At 43.9% G+C, this 18,959-nt stretch overlaps 3 protein-coding genes across 13 annotated transcripts; 1 reads left to right on the top strand and 2 right to left on the bottom strand.

Annotated features, from left to right (window-relative positions):
• Nucleotides 1-2: 2 nt before the first annotated feature.
• Nucleotides 3-7,624, bottom strand: ppef2a (protein phosphatase with EF-hand domain 2a). Of its 8 annotated transcripts, XM_061277891.1 has the most exons (18): nucleotides 6,491-7,624; nucleotides 6,080-6,139; nucleotides 5,755-5,882; nucleotides 5,627-5,681; nucleotides 5,355-5,530; nucleotides 5,128-5,245; nucleotides 4,989-5,035; nucleotides 4,722-4,888; nucleotides 4,604-4,640; nucleotides 4,102-4,251; nucleotides 3,704-4,039; nucleotides 2,870-3,055; nucleotides 2,606-2,748; nucleotides 2,412-2,518; nucleotides 2,128-2,294; nucleotides 1,955-2,042; nucleotides 1,564-1,680; nucleotides 877-1,016 (listed from the first exon to the last, which is right to left on the bottom strand). In XM_061277891.1, exons 2-17 carry the CDS (start codon nucleotides 6,129-6,131, stop codon nucleotides 1,604-1,606), a joined length of 2,034 nt encoding a protein of 677 aa, XP_061133875.1. In that variant the 5' UTR covers nucleotides 6,132-6,139; nucleotides 6,491-7,624; the 3' UTR covers nucleotides 877-1,016; nucleotides 1,564-1,603. The 8 variants fall into 8 exon arrangements, 5 of the variants coding, with proteins under 5 accessions (XP_061133873.1, XP_061133872.1, XP_061133874.1 ...); XM_061277889.1 differs by lacking the exon at nucleotides 1,564-1,680 and having other exon boundaries at nucleotides 3-1,016; nucleotides 5,128-5,242; XM_061277888.1 differs by lacking the exon at nucleotides 1,564-1,680 and having other exon boundaries at nucleotides 3-1,016.
• Nucleotides 7,591-11,396, top strand: LOC133153794 (flavin reductase (NADPH)-like). Of its 4 annotated transcripts, XM_061277912.1 has the most exons (6): nucleotides 7,633-7,818; nucleotides 8,457-8,647; nucleotides 8,742-8,883; nucleotides 9,300-9,501; nucleotides 9,649-9,813; nucleotides 10,143-11,396. In XM_061277912.1, the coding sequence occupies exons 2-6, from the start codon at nucleotides 8,580-8,582 to the stop codon at nucleotides 10,298-10,300; spliced, it is 735 nt and encodes a 244-aa protein (XP_061133896.1). In that variant the 5' UTR covers nucleotides 7,633-7,818; nucleotides 8,457-8,579; the 3' UTR covers nucleotides 10,301-11,396. The 4 variants fall into 4 exon arrangements, with proteins under 4 accessions (XP_061133899.1, XP_061133895.1, XP_061133896.1 ...); XM_061277915.1 differs by lacking the exons at nucleotides 7,633-7,818; nucleotides 8,457-8,647 and adding an exon at nucleotides 7,591-7,609 and having other exon boundaries at nucleotides 8,689-8,883; XM_061277911.1 differs by lacking the exon at nucleotides 8,457-8,647 and having other exon boundaries at nucleotides 7,616-7,818.
• On the bottom strand, nucleotides 11,168-18,849 carry LOC133153786 (long-chain-fatty-acid--CoA ligase ACSBG2-like). Its single transcript, XM_061277894.1, has 15 exons — nucleotides 18,833-18,849; nucleotides 17,313-17,384; nucleotides 16,815-16,909; nucleotides 15,782-16,065; nucleotides 15,150-15,238; nucleotides 14,702-14,822; nucleotides 14,516-14,596; nucleotides 14,149-14,298; nucleotides 13,912-14,079; nucleotides 13,662-13,843; nucleotides 13,328-13,561; nucleotides 12,735-12,949; nucleotides 12,380-12,519; nucleotides 12,064-12,307; nucleotides 11,168-11,498 (listed from the first exon to the last, which is right to left on the bottom strand). Exons 2-15 carry the CDS (start codon nucleotides 17,369-17,371, stop codon nucleotides 11,407-11,409), a joined length of 2,154 nt encoding a protein of 717 aa, XP_061133878.1. The 5' UTR covers nucleotides 17,372-17,384; nucleotides 18,833-18,849; the 3' UTR covers nucleotides 11,168-11,406.
• Between the last annotated feature and the right edge of the window lie 110 nt (nucleotides 18,850-18,959).

Below are 18,959 nucleotides of genomic sequence, written 5' to 3' on the forward strand. Positions count from 1 at the left end.
AATTGTTTTGAAGCGTATCTTACTTTCATCAACAGCACATTTGCACAATGTATTTTCACTGACAAATACATCAGATTTTTTTTTTTTTTAATTGGATTTAAAATCTAAATTGAATACTATAAAGGACAGAATGTGTGTTTTTTTCCATTTTTTTAACGTACATTAAATAAAAATGTACATAACAGCTGGAATAATAATTTTATACTTACTATATCAGACTATATTTACATAGTAAATATGTATTAACGTAATTAAAAAACATTTTCAAAAAAAGCGATAAAAGTTCAAATGAAAGAGTAGAACAACCTTTTTTAAACACAATACAGCAGCTTTGCACATATGAAACAAACAAACTCTTTCTACAGTAAACATACGGTGGATGGAAAAAATCTACACACCCGTTCAAATGTCAGGCTTTTGTGATATGTATGGAAAAAAAGGAGCCCGAGCTGAAACATTTCAAAACTTTTGACGTCATTAATGTGATTTAACTTGTACAACTGACTTGCGGAAACATCAAACAACTCAAATGATCTGATTGCACAACACTGATTAACTGGGGATGTTTTAAAGGCAAGTCAGCACCAACCTGAAGAAAAATCAAATCACTTTAATCCAGTTTGTGGCCTAAGAAACGGTGATACAACAGAGAATAAATGTTTCTTCATTATAAGGATTACGTCTTTCGAAAAAAAACAAAAAACACACACACACACACACAAAGTCAATCAGCGATGACGGAGGTGACGCTGTGAGCTGCGTTCAAACGTGTTCATCTTGGTCGAGCGCGGTGAGGTCGGGCGCGGTGGCCATGAACATGCTGCGGCCCCTCTCCAGTCGACTCTTCTTGTCGGTGAGACGGAAGGCTTCCATGAACTCGTCGATATCGATGGCCCCGTCACGGTTGCTGTCGATGGCCACGGATAACTCCGAGATGGCCTCGTCTGATATCTCCATCTTCAGGTACGCGCTCAGCAACTTCCACGTCTGACGGAAGTCCGATGGCGAGATGAAGCCTGGGAATCAAAAAGAAAGACTAACTACCAACAACCTACAAGTATCGGAGAACTGTAAAACATTTCGGTTACTTTGGGGCCTTTTGTTCAGGTACATTTTGGTCAAAAACAGTCAAGCTAATGCTTCTGACAGGAGAAAAACAAATGTGTCTCGAGAAGAGCAGTAGATCGGTGGGTTAATCTCCCGTTTTAATCAGGAAGATTCCAGAGAACGTCACGGCCGGGGATTAGTGCATCACACGTTAGCGTACACAACACATCACGTGCTGTGTGACGACAATGTCAGCACACAAGCTTGTGTGTGTGTGTGTGTGAGGGACTTCTTTTGGCCTGGTCATATATAGATGCAGGGGGGAAGGGGGTAACTTTATAAGTACTATGAATAAAAATCATTTTAAGGTTTAGATTTGATTACTTATGAGTTTGTCACGTCTCGTCCCCAGCCGTTCCACTATGTGTTTGTTGTCATGGTTTCTGTCTGTGTGCTCGCCTCTCCCCTCCTGTGTGCCCATGATTAGTTTGATTATTGTCACCCAGCTCTTGTTACCTGTCGTGTATAGTCCTGTCTGCCCCTCATGCCGGTCGGATCATTGTGTGTTGTTGTCGTCTTGATATCTTTTGGTTCCTGTTGCCTTAATGTCTTTACGTCCTTTGTTTCGCGTCCCTGTCGGTTAGTCCTTTTGTTATTTCGTTAAGTCGTGTCGGTTTGCCGAGTCCATGAGTTTGTTTTGCTGAATAAACCCTGGTCCAAGCTGCATTTGGTCGCCCTGCTCCATATCACAATGAATCATTCATAAAATACTAAAGGCAGTCCAAAAAATGAATAAATATTGTGCAGCCGGTTTAAGCGATTTTTGGCAAGCATACATTTGTGTGGCAGATTGAAGAAAAACGTTGCCATACTTTGCTGGAACGTAGTGTTAGCGTGCGTGTTTGACCTGAGTTATCCGTATCCACGATCCTGAAGATGGTTTCCACGGTGGAGCGATGGCGATACAAGGTCTCCAGCAGACACTGGTCAATGTGCTGCATGAAAAAAAGACATCACTGTGACAGGTTCTGTCGACATTGAAGCTGCACGAAATTACAATAATAATGTAAAGAGCGTTACGTCAGCGTTGGCCCCTTTGATGGCGAGCTCGTTGAACCACTGCTGGTAATCGATGAGGCCTTCGGAGCTCTTGCCGCTGACCAGCTGAGAGCGCAACATCCGCCAGGGAAGGCCCAGTCGCATCACGCTCTCCACCGCCGTCGCCCAGTCCGTCACCGACACCAGACCTACAAGCCGCAACCGCACGCGAGATACTCTGAAGGTCCCAATCATCGACATCGCATTCATTTAGCCAGGTCATTTTGACATAGCCTACTTTGTGAGCCCTGCGTGCCGGGACTCACCCGTGTTGTCGCAGTCGAATCTTTTGAAGGCACGAATGAGGTCCGACTTGTGGGAAAACAGCTGCTCCCGGAGGACTTTGAGGGCCGAGCGCTCCGTCTGCCCCATGCTGCACACCGCACAAAGACACAAAGAACCTTCAAATCAAAAGCGCAAGATTAAGTGCCTGGACCCAAAAAGTTTGAGAAACTGCTACCTTTGTCGAGCAGTGAGTTCTCTGGTCATGCTGCTGGCCTGGTACTGAACCACGTAAGGCACGAGGTTGGGGCCCAGCTTCACGTAGGCCCCTCGGTTGCTCCCCACGTCGTAGTAGTTGGAGGCCGAGAAGAGCGTCAGGATCTTTGTGTCAAAGGGCAAAACGCTTGTCACTTTCTCCTCTAGCCTGATTCTGAGGCCAGACTATTGCTGGAAGGGATCGCCACCACCGGACCAACCAGGACAAGACCGAGTCGGCGGTCACCTTGCGGTTGTGGCAGAACTCGTAGCCGTCCTGCTTGCACTCGTGCGAACGTATGATGAACTGCATGTTGTGCTTGCTCAGGAAGTCCTCGGTGACGTCGGGGCCCCAGTAGCATCCGCCGCCCCGAAGTTCGTTGGGTATGCAGCCGTCTTGCGACATGGGGTCGCTCCACAGCAGGTCCAGGATCTGGCAAAACAGCACAATTTTGTTTTTCCATTTGAAGTTGTCTCAGTTGACTTTGGTGAGTGTGACTGGGAGATCGCCAAAGTCCAGTCCCTCAACCATGGCCCTGATCAAAATGAATACACTGGCGGTGCTGGAGGGGGTTTGCGAGGGCGCTGCCCCCCCTCCTGAAATACGCTTGGACCTCTCCAAGCCCGTTAAATGCCTCTGATTTGGCCGGGATTTTTTTTTATCCACATTTCAAATGACGTGATACTAAAAACTGAGGCATTTTCCCGTTCTTGCTAGCTTGTCACTCAGACAGCGCGACAAGCCCGCTCAGTCATGCTTGCCTGAACCTGAAGCAGATCTTTTCCAGCTCCTTATGTTAATGACGGAGCAGTGGAAAAGCAGATTGCCCCTGGGGAGGATTAATGACGCGTGGATTAGCGCATTTGAAAGCCAAGTTGTTTCGGGCAACTGCCGCTCAAGTGTTGATTACTGACTGCCAAGGGCGCTTTAGTTCACCGTACACGGGTCCGAGCGCAAAGGTCGTAAATGACGTCGTCGTGACAGCTTGGGGATGACGTCTACGGTCCGGGGAACCCTTTGACGGGTGACCAAGGAGGAACCTCTGTGGCTTGGATCCAGTATGTTCTGCTTGCGACTCACCTGCTTCCACTCTTTCTTGGCGGTGTCGCTAGTGACCGAGTCCAAGGAGGCATCTGCTTGTTTTTCGGCGCCAAAGCTCCCCAGACGCACCAACGGGGCTCTCTGCTGTCCGTGCTTCAGCTCGCCCTCCACGTTGACCTTGATCCGATCGGAAAAGTCCTGCAGGGAGCGGTTGAGGAAGCCGTCGCGGCTCACTATTGGCTTGGGACATGTGAATGAAGCCCGCCGCTGGAAGAGCCTGTGATTGGCCCACTCGTCGTCCATGTCGGAGTCGATGGAAGTGCCCGTGGAGCTCTGCTGCTTCCTCTTCTTGGGAGGCCTCAGCGCCGAAACGTACTGAACAAAAACACGGCGTTGAGAACGTTTCACTCAGAAACAAGGAACCGTCGGCCACTCACAGTGTGTCGGTCCACTCGAGCCAGCAAACCGAGGTCCGTGGTGTCTGAAATGCCGCCGTGCAAGACCAGAACTTTCTGGTCGATCACCGTCGCCAGTGGCAACCAGCTGAAGATCTTCTGGAGCAGCTTCAGGATCCGTTTGCCGTGCATCTGAACAGAAAAAAAATCTCTACTGGGTCTTGCCTCGCTTTATTACTTCAACTTTTTGCCAAGCGGTTATTTGAAGGGCCCGACCCATATGGACGGAATGGATTGAAATTGAGCTAGCAAGCAAATTTTGGAAGCTCAACAGTGCTGAACTAACAGACTTTGACATGACATAAACAGAATGAAAAATACAACAAATCAATTCATAACTAAATGGATAAAATGACAAAAAGGTTCTCAAATGCCCTACGAGTATCCGAACGAATGACCTTTAATCCTCTTAAGTGGCGAGGAGGAGTGACAGTGTCAGCCCTGTGTGGCTTAAATAGAGAAGATGTCAAAAGAGGGAATCTACCTTGTATTTGGTCAACACTTCCTTAGTGAAGCCGTATCTGAAACAGTCAACACAAACAAGGAAAGACAACAATTATTTGCCGGCGTCTTCCGGCCCTCGGCGGAGGTCGCTCCTTTACCTCAGGTTGATGATGTGGTCCTCGTGGTTGCCTCGGTTCAAGTGCACCTCGGTGGGATAGACCAGCAGGAAGGAGAAGAGGATGAGGAGGATCTCGATGGAGTCCTTGCCTCGGTCCACAAAGTCTCCGTTGAAGACGTAAGGCTTCTCCAGGGATGGCGTTCCGTTCTGTTAGCATACGTCGCACGGCGAGCACTCTCAGGTAGACCAGTACAGTGGCCCGACTGCTTCTCAAAGTGTATTTGGTGTACGTCGCTTGCAAGTTTACCTTGTAGAAAATCAACAGCAGGTCTTCCAGCTGCCCATGCAAATCTCCTGTCGACATGAAGGGAGGGAAGGTTAGCGGTGGCGATTCGTGCCGCGGTTGGATGAGCAGCGAGCGATTGAATGGCCAAACAAAGTCTCACCACAAATGGTGATTTCCTTGCTGTGGCAGGTGGAGATACGGCTGATGTTGGGCAACATGCGCAGCAGCTTCCATGTCTCCAACAGGAGCTGCAGGACGTAGCGCGAGTGCAGCTGCTGCTGGCGAAAAGGCGGCGTTAGCGGGCAAACACTTTCGGTTAACAATATTTTAGTCCTAGCGTCATTGAATGCAGCACAGTGATGTCAAATAGAAGGCAATCAATCATACTTTCTTGCTCCGGAAGGCCTCCACCAGGTAGACGGCCTGCTCCAGCGTCAGAGGGAAGCACAGGTGAGGTCCCGAGTAGATCTCGGGCACCTCGATATTCTTGTAGCAGAAGTAACGCTCCCACTCGGCGTCGCGGCACACCTCGTTCTCACGGAAGATGTGCGAGATCAGGTTTCCTGCAAGGTCACACCATCAACATCTTCATCATCATGAGGAGTCCAGTCAGTCAGTGTGTCCATGCGGGAGTTCATATTGCGGAGAGTCCAGCTCACGTTCGTTGCTCGACGGTGTGAAGTTGTCCATGAGGTAGCCCAGGAAGTTATACAGCTGCCAAGACACAAGTGGCACAAACAAACTCCAGTTGTGACGGACATGAAAGTTGTATTTCTCAAAGCCTCACCTTGATCTGAGCCTGCTCTCCAGAGTACTCGATGGACTGGAAAATGTGCCAGGTGTACCTCCGCCTCATCTCCATACGTGCCACATACTGACGGTACCACTGCTGAATCAGCACGGCCGCCCTTATTGCTGCAAAACCCAACAACAAATCAAAAGCGTCTTGTCCAACTACTAACCACAACGGAAAACAACTTATGTGGCTTACACGTGATGCCTGCAACGAGCACAGCAGAAAGAAAAAAAAAAAAAAAAAAGGCAAGAAAATGTCGTCATTGATGACTGAAAGTTCACTGTTGAATGTTTTTTGCGGAACATGACAAGCTCACCTTTGACCGGGTGTTTTTGGAACTGGCTGGACTTGGCGACGCCACATCCCATGACTCTTCCTAAAATCACAATGACCACACTCAAAAAAAAGAAATGGGAAAAAAAAAAAAAAGTGCACATGATAGACAAAAGTATTGGAACAGTGAAGTGAGGCTAATCAGCAAATATGAGAAAGGAGGGTTGTTGCGAAGAAATACTTTTTTGCAGAGGATAAAGAATATACACTTGTGAGTATTGTGTGTGCTACCTCCGTTTGTGATAGGATGAAAGTTGCTTAAAGATTGATGCTAATTTCATTAGCCTATCTATAGCATCTTACGTTATGTGTTAGCATTAAGCTAGAAAGATTTCACAAGCATTATGTGGCAATTCGACATGAAAGATATTTAAAAAGATATTTAAAAACTTACGTGGTCTATCCAGTCACCACATCCCGGGTGCTTTCATTGGGACATTTGTCGTGCGTCATGCTCCACCCGTCTAGTCAGGTGAAGAGGTTAAGGGTGGGCATCTTGAGGAACCATTTCTTGAGAATCTCAAACCCAAAGGAGGTCTTCGCTTGCGCGTCTTTGCACACTGCGCTGACCCAAAGCTGCTTCGCTCTTTAGTCCCTCGTGGCATCGTCGAGGCACAAGTGGATTAGAAGCGCTAAAGACTTAATGAGACGAGATAGGCGGCTTGCACGAGACGGCAGGAAGTAAGCACAGGTGGTAGGAAGCAGGTCAACATCAGCATTGATATCATCAATTTTCTCAGTCCAAAATTAAGCTTGCATGTGTGGAATGGGATGACCGATTTAGAGAACTTTCCTTTCGCCTTTTATCAGGAACCAAACGATATTTGCCAACTTTAAGTCAAAATGGCCGACACATGCCTCACTACATGGATACTAATCCTAATGAGGAAAATAATGATTTGAGTTATAGTGTTTCAAAGCAATAGCACCATTTTTTCAAGCAGACATTGTATGTTTTGTGCCTTGTGTTTGGAGCAAACTCTTATATCAGAGATTTTTTACCCCTCACAGCGAGTCCTGCCGCAATAAACATGGGTTCACTATTATTTCTAAAAAAAAAAAAAAATCTAATATTTGAAGTATCAAAAGGCTTAGCATAACTTTCAAAAAATAATTGTTTAACTATTTAGCTGTAGCTATTTTGATATATTGTTCATCTTTATTAGTCTACAAAATTATCAATTATCTGAATAATTCTATGCTGCTACGCGGGCCGTTTCTGGCCTAACAGCGAGAAAAAGGTTACTTCAAATAATAGTCAGCCGAGGCAGATAAATTAGCTCATAGCTTCGATTTTACATGGCAAGACCTTAATCTATGTTTACCAACAACTGCTTCATTATTATTAATTATTATTATGATGATCATTATTATTATTCGTTTGAAATTCAAATTCACTCAAAAGATTCATTCAAACTTTGAATGAATCTTTTGAGTGAACTGATTCTAGAGATTCAGTTCACTTAAAAGAACTGGAATGCACATCACTAGCGCTAACGTGCAAACTGCGAAGGTGTGTATGCGGAAGTGTTTTGTAACAACTCGTACACATTGGTTAACGCGACATTTTTCCTCGTTACATCTAAAATACAGCAAATATATATATATATTTATACATTTGTGCTGCTTAGGAGAAACGTTCCTTTGCGTGTTTAGTTTCATAAAAAATATTTTAAACACGCGAAGCAGAGTTAAATTAAAAGCAAACTTGGAATCTCATGGGTAAGATAAATACACTTCTCCCTGTATTGATTCATGTTTTAAAGTAAATCCGTATAATTCTATAAATAAAACAATCAAGTTGTGAGTGAACGTTTTGAACTAATGCATTGCAAAAGTATTTTAACCATGTAGGGATGACAACTATTTTGTGCAGTTTACCTCCAGTTTGTGCGACTGTAAAGAAACAAATAACAAATTTGGAAATGGATCCATAATCTTTATCTAAATAATTTTGATTAGGTGACAGTATTGCAGCTAGTAAAGTCCTTCGTGTTTCTATTCCATGACTAGCATCCTCAAAGGGTGAGTCATTTTACTTTATTATAGTTTTTTTTTAAATACTATGGTTAACTTGTCTTCCGAATTTGTTCAAATGTTAATTGCCTGGGTAGTCAATACAAGTCAGTGGAATAGCAAGTTGAGAATTGATTCAACGTTCTCCCACTTAGTCCAAGTCACCCCAATGCACTGAATTTGTTCAGCTTTAATCTGAAGATCATTACATTCAAATCACATGATCGCTATGGAAATTACAACCGTTTGTATTCTGTAACTCTTGCTTCTTTCATTCAATCAATCAATCCACTCTAGCGGTGTTTAGTCATGAGACCAATTTTTTTTGACATCCTCATCTGCAGAAATAATCAATTGGAGAAGAAATGTGCCGTTCAGCGCCTTAGGCCCAGTCACCCGCTTTGAAACAAGCAAGCGTCTCTATTCTCCTGCACCCGTTTGGTGTCGCCCTCTGTTGGCCAGGGAGAATGTCTTTTTTACGACATCAACACATGATGAACGTTTTACACCACCAAAACCAAATGCCGTCACGCGGGTATGCTGATCATTTTGTAACCGTGTGACTTTATGAAACAGGGGCGGTAACATCTGAAAAACCTTTGGGTCTGCCTGGCACTGTGCGTCTGTAGTGTCAGCATGAAGATCGCCGTGTTGGGAGCCACCGGGCAGACGGGCCAGATTGTGGTGAGGCAAGCGCTCCAGCAGGGCCATGCCGTCACCGCCGTCGTGCGGAACCTGGACAAGCTCACCGTGCGTCATGACAACCTCAAGGTAACGACGCGCCGGGGTTCAAAGTTCACGGCAAGTAATGATCACAAGAGGCAGCGGAGGAGTCATATATCAATCTCCGTGTGAAAAGTAAAGTAGAGCAGTGCCTTGACATGATTCTAATTACTTCCGTGACCAGATTTTCAATCTGATCTAGCCTCCCAGTATTGTATTTTCTAACAATATACTACAGTCACTTCATTAAATAGAACTGTGAAAAACGTTGTTTGCTTCAACGTTGGCCACTTGGGGGCAGTATGATGCAAATAAACATGGAGCGGTAACCAACCACACTCTTTGTAGAGGATGAAAAATATGCGCTTGTGACATGTTTTTTTTTTTTTTTTAAACATGCCAAAAATATCCCAAAAAATGCCAATAAACCTCCGGGGTTATTTTTTTTTTACCTTTGCCTGCAGGTAGTGGAGGCTGACATTTTCTCAGCGGACAGCCTCAAGTCTCATTTTGAGGGCTCAGACGTGGTGGTCTCCTGCTTGGGCTTCTCGACCTCCTTCTTCTCCAACGTGACGGGCTACACCGAGTCCATGAGCGCTGTGATCACAGCCATGCGGGAGGCACGCGTCAACAGCATCATCACCATGACGTCTTGGTACACAGACCGTGAGTTGTTGTATCTGTAGTATAATATATAATAATGTAAATCAGTCAGTTGTGAATATGCAAATGATTACTGTATTATTTTTAGGGGAAAGAAATCCATCAGACATGACAAATTGGGATATGCATTGTTCCATTTTCTCCTCCCAGCTAACTCTGGCACTCAGTCACCGTACCTGATCCGTTTCCTGTTGCTGCCCCTGATCCGCAGTGTGCTCAGCAACATGTGGGAGATGGAGCAATACCTCCGGCAGGTAGATGACGTCAACTGGACCGTGGTGCGCCCGCCCGGTCTCAAGAACTTGCCTTCCTCAGGTAAACACACACAAACAGCAAGAGTGCATTTATACAAGGAAACGGAATTGGTCATACTGGTGACGGTGACTAGTTCTTTTTCAACACTCATTAGTTGTTGCTACGCAGAATTCAAGTCTCGCTTATTGATAATATTTTATTAAGAATCTAAAATGTTACTAAAAAGGTGCCTTACCTTGAGAGTTCCACTGTCGACTGGATTGCAAAGATGAGACTGCTGGGTAGAAACTTAAGCAACGAGCTGATTGGCTGAAGCCAACAAAACATAATGGCTGACATCGTTTCACAGCATATGGAATGTAAGCATTCTCTGCCCATGTCATCCTCAGCCTTGGAGATCTTGACACACGAGGGCTACTTTGTGCCCGATAAGAGCGGGCGGCCAGTGGGAAGCGCCATGGGACGCGGCGACGTGGCTCGCTTCATGCTATCGCTTCTCACCAGCAACGCTTGGGTGAAGAAGGGAGTGGCCATCATCACCAAATGAGAAACAACCTCTAACTCGACCTTGTTGTTTATTTTGGCCATCATGTATGAAATACCACTCCAGTTGAATGAAATATTACGCAAAAATCTGCTTACATGCAATAATCGTTTTAGTCACAAGGTGGCAGCATAGAAAATATCCCGCTCATACCAAATCAATAGCACATTTATTTTTGCCTTGATGTTTAATGGAAAATGTGCCTTTAATTTCTTTTTTTGTACACTACTCACAAAAACCTTTTGATTGAGAGGTAACTTAAATGTTAGCCTAAGTAGTTTTCACAAAACAAGAACAATTTGTTAGCAAGCAAATTGGTACTTTTTTCCCCCCCCATTGATAGTCACCTAAGTTAACCCTTGAGGTAATCAAAGGCTCTTATCATTCACCTCCTGACGAAGGAGATCTGCCAATATGGTTACATTCTAGCATGTGTATCTATGGATCTAAGCGTGACAACGCGCTGTCTCGACAACGGGGTCATCGATAGTACACGCTGTGGCTTGACAGAAAGATGCCCAGATATCCCGTTTCAGTAATTGGAAAGAAAAAAACCTGAAAGACGACAATTAGTCCAGCCACGCCATCTGATATGTTAAACGCAAAAAAGAATGCTGATGCTGCAACCATATGCACCACGCCTCGGTGACCTCGGGCGTTATTTTCGAATAGTTACACGCATCCGACGAAGATGAACCCGAGAAGGAATTCAAACAAAGTACATCTCATAAAGCATCTTTAACCCTAGGAGAAAAGTGAAAAAATGGGACTCTGCCATTAAATTCTGGTCATCAAATACATTTTTGGAATATTACGACTTAGATTTGTAAAATTGTCATTACCCAACAAAAAAAAAAAAATACACCATACTTCAAATATTGTAATTTTATTCTTACCATAAATTGACAATAGACATCTTTTAATGATGTCTCAATTCATCAGCCAATCCTGTTTAATGACGAAACAATTGCAATACAAAATTAATGATATTGCACTTAAGTGTTAGGTACTCACGTGGGGATCAATATGGCAAGCTTTGGCCATGACTGGGATCTTTTATTTACAAGGTAAAGGTGCATTAAAGTATAAATATCATCCATCTTCATGGTTTATTTTGTTTGCGTCTGCTCAGTGTACATCTCATCGATTTTGTCTTGGTACATTTGGACGACGATTGGCCTCCGCACTTTCATGGTGGGCCCTGTAAGGAAAAGCAGATTCTACTCCAGTATGTGCACGCACATAATTAAATGAAAACGTTCGCTTTGGAATGCGGCCCCGTTCCTCACAAAACAAGTGACCAAGATGGCAAGCAAGATTTGTGACAGGCTGTGTTCTACTTGTCACAAATGTAATCAACCATTCAATTGAAAATATTAACATATTTTGGCTTTAATCACAAATATTATGGTAATGTTCTTGTCATAATTCATTGATTTTATTTGTGTTGGGGGGGAAATAGTAACATCCTAATGCAATAAAACAATGTAAAGAAAACATGATAACATTTTAAATATGTTTAGGAGAAATTAATTACTAAACAGTGCTCAAAATTATCATAATATGAAAATCAAAAAATATGAAAAAAATGAAATTGTGGAATAATGAATTCAGATTAAAAAAAAAAATCAGATCCAATTTTGACCACGCCATATATGTTTTTTTTTTCTTTTTAATGATGGGGGGGAAAAGTCCCTAAATTATGACCATATCTCCTAAAATGCCGGGTTTTGGACTATACAGGTAGGAACATGTAAACAACTTACCAAGCTCTCCTCCCGCGATGGAGAAGTCTCTTGGCAGGATGACAAACTTCTGTACCTTCTGCGCTCTGGCGACGGCATTGGCGTTGTATCGCTCTATGCCCTCCTGAATGGATTTGTAGACGCCAGGCTCCTTGTTATCAATGATCTCCGACACCCTGGTAGCGCCTACGCCAAGATTGCGGCAGAAGTTGATGGCCTCTTGGCTCAGCTGCTCTGTGGGGTTGCCCTCTTGGTCCACGACGCACTGGCCAATAGTTCGCTATAGTAAATAATTGTGTGTGTGTGTGGGGGGGGGGGGTTATTTTGGGGAGCTTACTTTGAGCGTGATGAGCATGGTGAGGAACTTCTTCCTGTCTCCGATTAGCATTGCGTTGCTGATGATGGCCACCTCTGCCTTCACCACATTCTCGATGGGGACTGGAGCCACATTCTCGCCGCCAGCGGTAATAATGATCTCTGCGCGTTGTCACCAATAATCCAAATGAGGTCATTTTGCTTTTTGGCTTGAAATATTTTGACTTTGATATGGTGAACACCCATGATATAATATTTGTGCTCCTGGTATTTTGCAGATTATTAAGCAAATTGTTTTTCGGTTGTTTTAAAATTAAGATTTTTATTTTCTAATAAGAAAATAAAAAAAACATCTGAAATATATGCACACGGCTGACCTTTAATCCTTCCAGTGATGAAAAGGAAGTTTCGCTGGAACCTTCCAATGTCTCCGGAGTGCAGCCAACCGTCCTGGTCTAGCGCCTCTTTGGTCTTGTCGTCCTTGTTGAGGTAGCCCATGAAGACGTTGCGCCCCCAGAAGCAGACCTCCCCGTTGCCTTCCGAGTCCTGGTTGTCCAGCTTCACCTTGCAGCCTGGCATCACCTTCCCGCAGCTAGGACCACATGTAGCTATTAGCATACCGTTTATGCTCCAATGTCAACTACGTAGTGCAGGAAAATACAAAAATGGGAATTAAACCCGGTGTAAATATCTAAATGGAAATGCCCAAATTATTTGACATGACATGCGGGTAAAATAAAAAGGCTATCAAATACTAAATAATTCCATTTAAATGACAAATTCCATACGTTCATTAAAATCATACTTGATAAATAAAAAAGGTCATTAAATAAATATAAAAACCATTTATTTTATTTAAGGTGGGACCATTTAATACATGGTACATTTTCTTCATGGCTTCACATTTGATACATTTAATAGGCTTTCTCTAGTTGTCGATTTGTAGAATTCCAATTGTGGTATGACTGACCTGTTGATGTGAAAGTCATCGTTAGTGGAGACAGTGTGCGGGCCGGAGCTCTCGCTCATGCCGTACAGTTCCAAGAGGGGCATGTTGAGGCTCATGAAGTACTCCAGGGTCTCCTTGGAGATGGGGGCCGACCCAGTTAACAAGATCCGGCAGCGCTCCAGGCCCAGCGCCGCTCGGACCTTCTTGAACACCAGCTGGTTAGCCAAGGTGAAGCCCCATGGCACGCGCTTTTCCCTGCGACACACAAAGAAAGTTCCGCTTTGACTCTATGCCAATCAGAATATCGTCACGTTTGAAAGTTAGTGTGACAAAAATGAAGGTGACACCATCCCACCCGTGCATGGCGCTGTAGTTGTACATGAGTCCGATGGCCTTGGCCCAGTCGGCCACGCTCTTCTTGAACGGGCTCGCCTTAGCGCCGGCCTCTTGCATTTTCTCCTGTATCTTCTCCCAAACGCGAGGGACACCTAGGAATGCGGTGGGCTTGACCTCCTTCAACGTGGTTCCCAAGGATCCCTTTAATTGAAAAAAAAAAAATCAAATAAAATGTGGTCGTCATGGCCAAAGGCGTGTTGTGTGCTCACCTTGAGGGCATCGGGCTCGGCGAAATACGTGGTGGCTGCGAACCTCATGGTGATGTACATGTCATTGAGCTGAGCCGCCACGTGGCTGAGAGGCAAGTAGCTGACCACTGACTCCTCGCCGTAGCGCAGGCCCACCAAGTCTCCTGCTCTTTGGACCGTCCAGGTCACCTGTAGAAGGAATGTTGGAATTCCGTAAGTGTCTTTGTTTGTTTTTGTAAAAAGATTGAGATGACTCACGTTGTCGTGGCTCAGCATGACACCTTTCGGGGGTCCGGTGGATCCTGACGTGAAGATGAGAGTGCAGCATTCGTTGACACGGAGGCTGTTGATGGAATCGTTCAGGTCTTTTTCGGGGACATCCTCACCCAGCCTCATGAACTCCGCCCACTAAAAACAAAATCTCTGTGTGGTTAGCTGAGTCTTGTAAATACAGTGGAGCGGTTAACATAGTAAGTAAAAATAAATAATGAAATAAAATCAATCAATCCCATTTTTTTCCTTCATAAAATTGAAAATGTCTTCATGGTTTGAAATCTTCTCCATCAACATTTTTTTTTTTACTTAATGATTGCATCAATCATTTTGTGTGAATGTGTCAACCTACTGTGTAAAGGGAGGGGAGCCTCTGCTTCAGTTCTCCTTTGTACTGGACAATGGCTTTGAGATGTGGCAGATCATCTTTCACCTGCCCGGAAGAAATCATGTACGTTCTTTAAATTTAAGAACTGGCCTTGCACGTTTGAGATGACACGCACACTTGTACACACACAGGCTCGAGTCAGGCGCTCACCTGCAGGATTTTGTCCAGCTGTTGCTGGTTCTCCACCACAATAATGTTCGCCATGATGGTGCTGGCCACTTCCCAACAGGCCGCGGGTATGTTGGTGGTGTAAATGCCTGTTGCCAAACCCCTGGAAAGCACACAAAACATATCAAAATAGTAAAATATACATACATCTTTCTTGGTCGTGTAAAACAAAAAAATCTAATCAATAATTAGTGTCACGCGGTTCTACTTTAAGTATGTAAAAAATCCAGAAAATGACAATCATCTTATCTAAGCCTGTATCATCATCATCTGACTGTCTTCTTGTCTGACCTATGCGAGGAATGCACACCTGATACGCACTTTGTGCATCTTTAACGTCAACACATACCGACCAACACACATACCGACCGGCATTACAAAGATATCAAGTCAGCACTCGGCATACAAAACAAAAATGTGCTGCACTTACCCGGCCAAGATGCAGCCCACATTGGCGATGAACCACTCGGGGGCGTTGAAGCCCAGGATGCCCACCCCGTGGTAGCGCTCCAGGCCGAGCTACACACACAGACACGCACAAATCCATTTTTAATGATGACACTTTGCCACACGTTACTTTTGACCTACATACACATCGGTCGGCCAACGCAACCGGGAAAGGGGATCCGTAACACGAGATGGCGATTTCACACGCCTATATTACAGGATTGATTTTCCCTTGAGAGTTTCGGCGGAGCCACAAATAAAGAGCAGAGGCGACAGACTGAGAGCTATGAAATTTCATCAAAACCCATCATACAAATGAAAAACAAGAGCTAACCAAATCTAAGCGTAGTTTGTAAACATCAGATAATTCAGGCATTCAACGACAGTAAACTACTGCACCCACCTGTCAAAGGCAATTATGTATTTGAAGAATGCAATTTTGTCGTCAATAAACAAGTTCTTTTTAAACATGACAGACAATTTGGAGTCATAGGCTCAACCGAACGTAGGTGTTTTCATCAATGATGCACGTTTTGGTAATCGACGAGGACAAACAGCGGGCTTCATCAGTGAGGCTGAAGCTGAGTTAAATTATTGAATTAAATAAGGGCAGACCTTCATGAAGCTCTTTGCCGCCGTCCTGCACTGCTGGTAGTACTGCCTCCACGTGAGCGTCTCCCACTGTCCGTCCTTCTTGGACGCCAAGGCCGGGTGGTCCCCGAAAGCCTCCACCGTCCCCAGGAACATCTGGTGCACTGTGACAGGGATGTCGGCGGCCGGTCCCGACTCCTCCATCCGCAAGCGGACCGCCCCCTGCTTGCTGGTGGTCCACAGCTGCTCGGCCGGGGCCAGGCTGGCGGGGGCGAGCACCTGGGGCTTCAGCGGGATGGCGGTGGGCTCTGGGGGACAACAGGAGCAGCAGCAATTACCCGCCATGGTGTGTGGTGTGAGCGAGCGAGCGAGCGAGCAAGGACACAAGTAGTCGGACTGTGACGTGGAGGCCACGCCAGGGAGGCGAGGTCTCGCCGTGTTACCTGAGATGATGCAGGCGGCCAGGTGTGTGCCGTGTACCCGCCAGTCTGGTTTTTGATGCTTAGAAGATATTTTGTTTGCTCAGTACAAACACCGCACACTTCTCGGACTGTGCTTTTATGAGTGTCACATGCAGATTATGAAAGATTCTGTGGGCTTTTTGCTTCTTAAAGGATTATAATGTTTACAATACAATTGTAAGAATTCATTAGATTGTCCTGGAAACGTCATTGAAAATTAACTTTGCATACATCTTTGGAAACGTCTTGTGTGGAGAATAATCTGGGTGTATCAAACAAATACAATTGTGAGATGACTTCTTGTAGTTTGACTTTTTAAAATGTACAACTTGATTATCTTTATTTCAATCATACGAACAATACTTTTTTTTATAATAAAAAAAGCTTAACACAAAATGTTAACAACCCTTTTGGATTAAAAGAAATACCTGCACTATTTTTGTAGAACCCTTTTTTTCTAAAAAAACAAACAAACAAAAAAACTACCACTTGAGTCTCCTCGCCAATTCAAATGACCGACCTGATTTTAGATTGCTTGGCGAACCTGCTTACATTTTTCTCATCTGTGCCCAAGGTCACATTCATGAAACACATACCTGCTTGTGCCTGTTGCGTTGCTCCAGCTGAGGCTCCACTCCTGTGGGTTTCCTTCCTGGTGGACTCGACGGTGAGAGCGGAGGGCTCTGCGATCCTGTGAATACACACAGAGAACACATTTCAATATCACCAGTAGATTTTTCAGCGTTGTGTATTCACTTGAGTAATCTTCTAGATAGATGTGGGCTTCAAGAATGTTTTGGGTTGAAAGTGTACATATATTAATGCAATTAAAAAATATAATATCACACACAGCATTGTACATAGTAGAAAAACGCAGTAATAACATAACTTAGTGTAGGGTAAAGAATTAAATCCTTTGCCCATCATAATTCAACAGGCATTGTCCTCTTCATTCTGACGTGTGCGCATTGGCCACAAGGGGGCAGTATAATATGTACAAAAGTTTCAATTTTGAGTGCAATTCAAAAGAAAAATCGGGTAACTTGAAAGACCACGATGTTCTACGTGAGTCTGTAGATGCCAAGTGTGTGTACCTGTCCAGATGGTGTCCATCCAAGCCCGTGAGCCCGTTTGACATCACCGCCTCGGCCATGTTGTGTTCAAAGCTGCACCAAAGACATGAACTCCAATGAAAAGCAGTGAGGAGGCTTTGCTGTCATTTATAGCACTCATATTGCTACACTGACCATGTCCATGATGAAATCTTGGCATTTGACTGAGACAGCTTTGCACACACTTTTTTTTGGGTGATAGGGTCCTTCACTTTACCTTTAACCTAATAAATGATGCTGAGCCAGCACGCCATTTGTCACACTAAACACAAATGTGAGCAAAGAGCCAAAATGTGCCATGTTGTCCTGCAAACGCTAAAATAAAATGCCATCCAGAGGCGGGTTCTACAACATGTTCAAGTTCAGCTCAGATTAGCACAAAAAAAAAAAAAAAAGAAACTGAAAGAATACCTTTAAGATGTGAATACAAGAAATTTTGTTTACTCTTGTGGTATTGCATCTATTTGAATAAAAAGCAACTCTTTTAAGAACAGCACTTCCAAAATACAACTGTTCTATACTGCAATCGATTATAGCAATATCTTTTGCAAACAATTATTTTCTCTGTCAAAGAAATAAGATTGTTTCTTTTGGTAAGACTACAGCGTTTTCTGAATGTGGCATGATTAACGATTACGATTCCTTTCACGCATAAAATAGAAACTGTAACGTTTGTTAAAAAAATGCTTGTATGCTGCATTTGACACGTACTGTAAAAATACAAATTTATTCTCATAATATTACGACAGTTTTGAGGAAAGTTGTTTTGAAATACTGTCCTACCTAGTGGACTAAATGGTGAATGGCATTCCATCACCTCAGTCTGACCTCTGAGTGCGTGCGAACTTTGCCCCCTTTTCCTTCGGGTTGAAACATCTTAAGCAACAACACGAGACTGTGGCTGCGACAAAGTGAGGATGACACTATTTTATGTCCACACTAAAGTATAATCACACAATGACAATGAAGTCAAGCTTTCTTGTCACATTCATTTTAACAATACAAATGGATGGAAATATTTATTTTTTAGCTTAAGAAACTTCAACTTCATTGTAGCAATAAAAGCATGGTATTGAGTGAACATGGATTGTTTTGTACAGTTGAGTCTCTTTTGGCAATAAGATAATGTCTTTTGGGGGACTATACTTGTTATTACACCTATTTTAGTGAGAAAAAAGGAAGGTGAAGATAAATGTTTATTCTCTTGACATTCTGCTTTATAAAAAAATATCTTCAAAAACATGATTATTTTCAAATGATGTACTTGATTCAAATATCACATCTGTTATTTTTAAATCAAAACACCCCTTTAATTGGAGAATACATATTTTCACGTGATAATTTTTTTCTCGTGAAAAACTAGTTATTCTCAATTATGACTTTTTCGTCGCAAAAAAAAAGAAGCAAAAACGACCAAAGTCCTGGAAGAGCAACGTTGTACGCGATACAACATATTCTAAGCATCAACGTCGAAAGATAGAAGAAGCAAAAGTGCGTCTTACCTCCTGCAGGGAGTCACTTGAGGACCTGAAGACGTTTCGGCCAGCCCGAGCAGGTGCTCCCAAGGCCTCCATCATCAGCCAATAGGAACCTGGAGTGCGCTGCGTGCTGTCCCCCTCAGTACCGCCC

This window comes from Syngnathus typhle, linkage group LG5 (genome assembly GCF_033458585.1).
Source record: "Syngnathus typhle isolate RoL2023-S1 ecotype Sweden linkage group LG5, RoL_Styp_1.0, whole genome shotgun sequence".
Taxonomy (NCBI): domain Eukaryota; kingdom Metazoa; phylum Chordata; class Actinopteri; order Syngnathiformes; family Syngnathidae; genus Syngnathus; species Syngnathus typhle.